The 6,000-nt window shown below is 35.5% G+C and overlaps 1 protein-coding gene across 1 annotated transcript; it reads left to right on the plus strand.

Annotated features, from left to right (window-relative positions):
• Positions 1-538: 538 nt before the first annotated feature.
• Positions 539-3,212, plus strand: MELLADRAFT_33289 (uncharacterized protein; the record flags this gene model as incomplete). The annotated part of the gene is made up of 12 exons (XM_007404853.1): positions 539-733; positions 920-941; positions 1,035-1,119; positions 1,199-1,232; positions 1,315-1,452; positions 1,574-1,755; positions 1,861-2,005; positions 2,119-2,187; positions 2,292-2,359; positions 2,436-2,661; positions 2,755-2,846; positions 2,969-3,212. The coding sequence occupies 12 exons, from the start codon at positions 539-541 to the stop codon at positions 3,210-3,212; spliced, it is 1,500 nt and encodes a 499-aa protein (XP_007404915.1).
• Positions 3,213-6,000: the final 2,788 nt, after the last annotated feature.

The raw sequence follows: 6,000 nt of genomic DNA on the forward strand, positions 1-6,000 counted from the left end.
CACAGCCTCAAAGTTTTCTTCTACAAATTTAACCAAGATTTACTCTTTTTTCGTTTTAACAACAACAAGATATCAAAAAAGGTAGTTATCAACTTAGAAATCTCAAGAAGATACTCGTCTCTTATTTTATTAGTCTATATAAGATACAGGCGAGTAATTACTTGATTCTATTCATACAGTTCTCAACCCCCTTCGATTGTGGTACATAGTCTTTTTAAAGCGAGAGAGAGAGAGAGAGAAATCAAAACGTAAATAAAAGTAACAAACTTAGGCGAAGTGAGCGAAGTGATTGGATCAATCCACTTTTTAACCCCAACGTTTTTAAAATTTCATCTGAATTTGTTTTTACAATTTTACTCCTTACTAAACTTTATAGCTTTGAAGTGAAGAATAGATATATTGAGTCGATTAATTTTTTTTACTTCAACAAGAAAGAAAGATACAACCAGATTCGATTTTTGAATTCGAAAGAAAAAAATCAATCCACATTCAAGAAATCCAAGTTTTATCTCATTCATTTCATTCATTTATTGAAGAAATGGAAAAATTAATCATAGAAGAAAAAAAGATTGATGGGATTAAAACTTTAAATGATGATGAATTTCAACCTTCAAATTATTCTTCACTTGTCGATCCTAGTAATAATCCTACTACCAATCAAACCAATCGAGCAGAAAAAAAATTAATTGCAAAATTAGATAGAATCATTCTTCCTTTTACTGCACTTCTTTATGTATGTGATCCATTTTTTTTCTTATTCTCTTTGGAATTTGGAAAAGGTTTCAAATTCACTGATTTTCTTGGTTTCTTCTTTTTTTTGTGATCGGTGTGGAATTTCAATCTGGTTTCGTGTTTCGAATATGACGGTAAACTGGAATGAATGAAAAAAAACATTCTCCTTTGGATTTGATTTCTAAAGCTTTCTGCTTATTTAGATAGAGGTAACGAGATCTTTCTCTCACATCATATGATCTTAAATAATTTGATTTCTCGTCACTTTTTTTTGCTTTTATTTTGGGGGGGGTTGAATTTAGGTAATTTGGGTAATGCTAAATTACAAGGATTAAAAGCTCAACTTTTAGGAAATAACGATATTAAATTTTCAGTTGTACTTTGCGCGTTAGTAATCTTTTCAAAGTTTTATATTCTCATTGGAGATTTATATCTTGATAATTGATTTTTGGAATCCGATTGATAGGTTTTATATTACCTACATAGTCTTTTCAATTCCTGTAAGGTTTCAGTATCTTTTCTTTCTGAAAAGCTTTTTGTGATCAAGAAAAGCTTATGGATCTTTTTTTTTCTTTCCTTCAGGGAACTCTTTTATCAAGAGCTATTACTCCAAGTACTTCAATGGCATTAGGAGCCATGATTTGGTCAATTGCTGCAAGCGCGATGGCCTCAGCTCAAAATTATCCAAGTTTGGTTGTTTGTAGATTATTCATTGGTTTAGTTTAGTCAATTTCTTCTTCTTATCCCATATTCCAAACCAAAAAAAAAACTGTCATGAAAAAAGAATGAAACTGAGATGATCATTTTTTTTTGCTTTTTGGATTGGAAATTGGAAAACAAGGGTGAAGCATTGTTTGGTCAAACCGTTTCATTTTATTTTAGTTTATGGTATAAGAAAAATGAAGTAAGTAAACGGATTGCAATCTTTATTGGAGCTGGTACTTTAGCTGGTGCATTTGGTGGATTGATTGCATTTGGAGTTTCAAATATTAAATCTTCTTCTATATCAACTTGGAGGATTTTGTAAGTTTTATTTTTTTTTAAAAAAATCGATTCAAGAATTTTCAACCTTTTCTTGTTAACTTTTGGGTTCGCATTTTTTTTTCTTTTGGTTTGGTTTCATAAAAGGTTTCTTATTGAAGGTTTACCTTCGGTTCTTTTGGCTATTGCTCTTTTCTTTTGTTTACCTACTAAACCTGAGAAAACTAAATATCTTAATGAAACTGAAAGAGAATTATTATTGAATCGATTAAAACAAGATGGATTACATGAGGTAAGCCAAAGAAAAACCAACTTTTTTGAAAAAATTATTTTTCTTGGAGGATTTGTTTCTGCTTTGTATAGCTTAAGTCATTAAGTTATTGATTGGTTTTTGTTTCTGAATAGAGTTCTAATAAAATCGATTGGAATGGGGTTAAAAGAGCATTTACTGATTGGAAAACATATGTGATTTCTGTGAGTGATTCTGATGAAACAATCGTCTAGTCTTTGTGATGCTTAGATTTCTCTGACTGAATCAAAATTCCACGACATTCATACATTCTTTCTTAATGATCCAGGTCTTATATAGTTGTATGAATTTAACACTAGGAAGTGTTAGTGGTTTCTTACCTACAATAATTTCATCGTAAGCAAACACTTCATGTTCCTTCTGTTGAAGACCATAATCATAACTAACAAAACAAAAAAAATCGAATCAACAGAATGGGTTATAGTGATGCATCAGCTCAACTACATACTGTACCACCATATGCAGTCGCCTTAGTCTTTATGATCTCTTTATCTACTATTTCTGATAAACTTAGTAGTAGAGGATTACCGATCGTATCGGTCTTTTCGATCTCTTCTATAGGTTGGTTAATCCTTTTATTAGTCGAAACCAATCAACATGTTAGATATTTTGCTACTTTTTGTGTTGTGATTGGTGGTGTAAGTTTTTTTTTTCAACTTTTCTTCACAGAGAGAGAGAGAGAGAAAGGTGAATTGATGGGTTGTGTTTCTTGTTTGGGGGGGTTCGGATAGTATGCGGCTATTCCTTTGATTATTGGTTGGGTTAGTAATAATACGCCTAATCAGAGTCAACGTGCAGTTTCATTAGGAATGTTAAACACAGTGTCAGTTTTTTGGTCAACATTTTTGGAACCCATTCAAAGACTTATTTCTTACGATTATGATTATCTATTAAAACTAAACTGACCTTGATTCTCTTTGGGTTTTTTTCGTTGATCTTTATTAGTGGTCAATGTTTATCAATCCTTGCTGCATTTATCTTTCCTGAATCAGAAAAACCTGGATGGAAAACTGGCTTTGGAACCAACTTGGCATTTAATCTTTTAGCCATCTTAATCAGTTTGTGTATGACAAGTTATTATCGATTAGAGAATCGTAAACGTGATCGACAAAACCTTGGAACAGAGAAATCGATTGAATCTGATTATGATTTATCACCTAGTTTGTCATACTATTTCATCTTCTTTTGATTTGTTTAGTTTGGTTTTGGTTAACTGATTTGATATTTACTTTTTCTTTTGTTTGAATTTTTTTTTGTAGGTTTTAGATATGTACCATAACTTTAAAACCTTTAATGGTTAAACAAAATAATTGCATAATTTCATCATTTGTACATTTTAATCTTTGTTTTCTTTAATCAATCATCAACCATTATCATCATCATGATCTTTTATTTCCTTTGAATGATCAATTCATTCCACCAGAAAGAAAAGAAAAAAAACTTTCAATTCTAATCCAAGAAAGAAAGAAAAAAGTGTGAGGTTTCACAAAATTTAATGAATTGGTTGTATTTTTTGTGAAGGTTTAGGTGGGTTTTTTGTAAGGTGCATAAGTTGAGAGTAAGGGATCCCTAAGAGCATCTCCTATCGTCTCGGTAAACGGCTTCGGTACGGTAAATTTTACCGTACCGAGGGTCAAAACTCCCAATCGTGTCAAAATCATGCATCGGTACCCACAGAATCTGTAGAAATTCTGTAGAGGTCCAGTAAATTTGCTGGACCTCTACCGATTCTGCAGAGGTCGGTATCTGCAAATCTGCTCGACTTCTACCGAGCCGATCCTACAACTCATCCTCAAATCAGTCCCACTCTATCCCACTACACCTGTATCACCATCAAACACCAATTTCATCTTGTAAATTCTCCGTTTTCTGTGATCAATGGTTTTCAAATGGTCATATAGATAACTTGGCTGTTCTCTAATTGATCTTTTTCTAATTGATCTTTTTCTAATCGATCGTTTTTTGATTGACTTTTTTCAATCGTTTGTTTTCAGCTCGTTTGATTTCAGCTCGATTGTTTTCAGCTCGATTGTTTTCAAGTCAATTGTTATGAAGTCAATCATCTTGTTTTCAAAGTGATTGTTCTGAAATCAATTGTCATCAGATCAATTGTCTTTGCAAACTGATTGTGCTCGGATGGATTGTTGCGTGATAGAACATGAGATTTGCAGTTTTTTTTACCGAACATACGATAGTGGCAATGAGGTGTTGTATGTACTTGCGGTACTCAAAGCTACATATGTACGCGTACATAGTTTGCGTACATAGTTTTTTTTGGCGGGGAAAAAAACAAAAGAAGTATATTCGAAGTATTTCGCCCGCCAAAAAAAAACTATGTACGGCAACTATGTACGCGTACATAGTTGCTTTGAGTACCGTAACTGTACTTTGTTTGATATAATGCAACGATAGTGGATTTCCACCGTTCTGTATCAAGTGATACCGTACCGAGTCAGTATGTACAGAAAATTTACAGAAAATTTACTCGAACAATAGGAGATGCTCTAACCCTCCGCAACCGGAAACCAAATTCTACATATTTGTGAGCCACCGGTCCCGGATGAAGGCAGTCTTTGTGCAAACAAATCTTGAAATACAAGGCCTGAACTAGCCCTATATATAGCATGTCCATAGATAGTCACAAGGGTGGTGACAGCTGCTATGGAAGCCCGTCTCAATCTCCCTAACGTGCGGATCGCTCTTTGATGTAGCAAGACGAGGTTACAATTACGTTGTGCCACATATAGAGTCCAGCAATACCGTTGCGTTGCAACTTGAACTTGCCTAAAGTCGACTTCGGAACATCTTGAGGAACGAGGCCGAGGCGAGTTCCAAACCGGTGTAGCAACGGTTGAAGCGCCCCGCTCCGCCCCGCTTTCAGGCGTTTTTTTAGCAGCGGGACGCTGTCCCGCTACATAGGGGAATTGCTCCCGCCCCGCTTTATGTTCAGACCCGCTACATCATTGATGCAGCGGTGCGTGTGCTGGACCCGCTCTCGCCCCGCTACCTTTGTTTTGAAGAAAAGGAAGCGGGATGAGGCGGAAGAGGTATCGAATTTTTTTTAATATGCACAAAGAAATCTATATTGACATAGGAAAATTAAAGTACTCAAAAAACGTTGATAAGGAGTGACTACAAATAATAGGATGAAATCGAGTATAGGAGGACAAGCAACAAAACATAAAAATTTCAAAAACAGTGACAATGAGCGACTTGAAACATTAATAAAGTAAAGAAAAAATAAACAAAACTAAGGAAAAAAACATAAAGTATTCAAAAAGAGTATTAAGGAGCGACTTGAAACATTAGTAAAGGAAAAAAGGAAATAACTGAAGAAACACTTGAGAAGATAGATGAGATAAAACAACAAAAGGTTGACATTATGAGTAAGCTTGCTCAGTTTTGTTTGCAAGGATGAGTTTGAAAGGTGGCAAGATATTTGATAGCTTCTGAGAACTTGTCATCAGTGGTAATGTCATGTCTTAACCATTCTCGACAGCCAACAGCACAAGAGATGGTTTTTGGTTTCAACGAACCACGGGCAGGAACAGCAATATCAGCTGCCGAAGAAAAAACACGTTCCTCGGCGCATGAGGTAGCTGAAATGCTGAGATAGTCACGGGCCATTGACGCAAGGACAGGGTAGTGGCAAGAATTATCCTAAGACAATGAAACATACGGGTCAGTTCTTGATTATTGTGTGTAGGTGATGAGAGAAAAGATAACTCACGTCCCACCAAGACAGCTCGCTTTGGCCCGGGAGGATTGGGTGGTTCCCTTGGAGGTATAGCTCGAGTTCGGCCGAACGGACAGAATCTGACGTTTGTACGGATGCCATTGAAGTGAATACATCAAACTGGTCGAATACTTCCCCAGAAACAGGGGATGGAGTCGGTTCAGGGCTGGAGGCTGGAGTAGCAGGCCAAGCAGCAAGAGTCTTCTGAAAGATTTCTTCAATGCACTCTTTGGCTTGTGCA

Source organism: Melampsora larici-populina, assembly GCF_000204055.1.
Source record: "Melampsora larici-populina 98AG31 unplaced genomic scaffold MELLAscaffold_3, whole genome shotgun sequence".
Classification (NCBI taxonomy): Eukaryota; Fungi; Basidiomycota; class Pucciniomycetes; order Pucciniales; family Melampsoraceae; genus Melampsora; species Melampsora laricis-populina.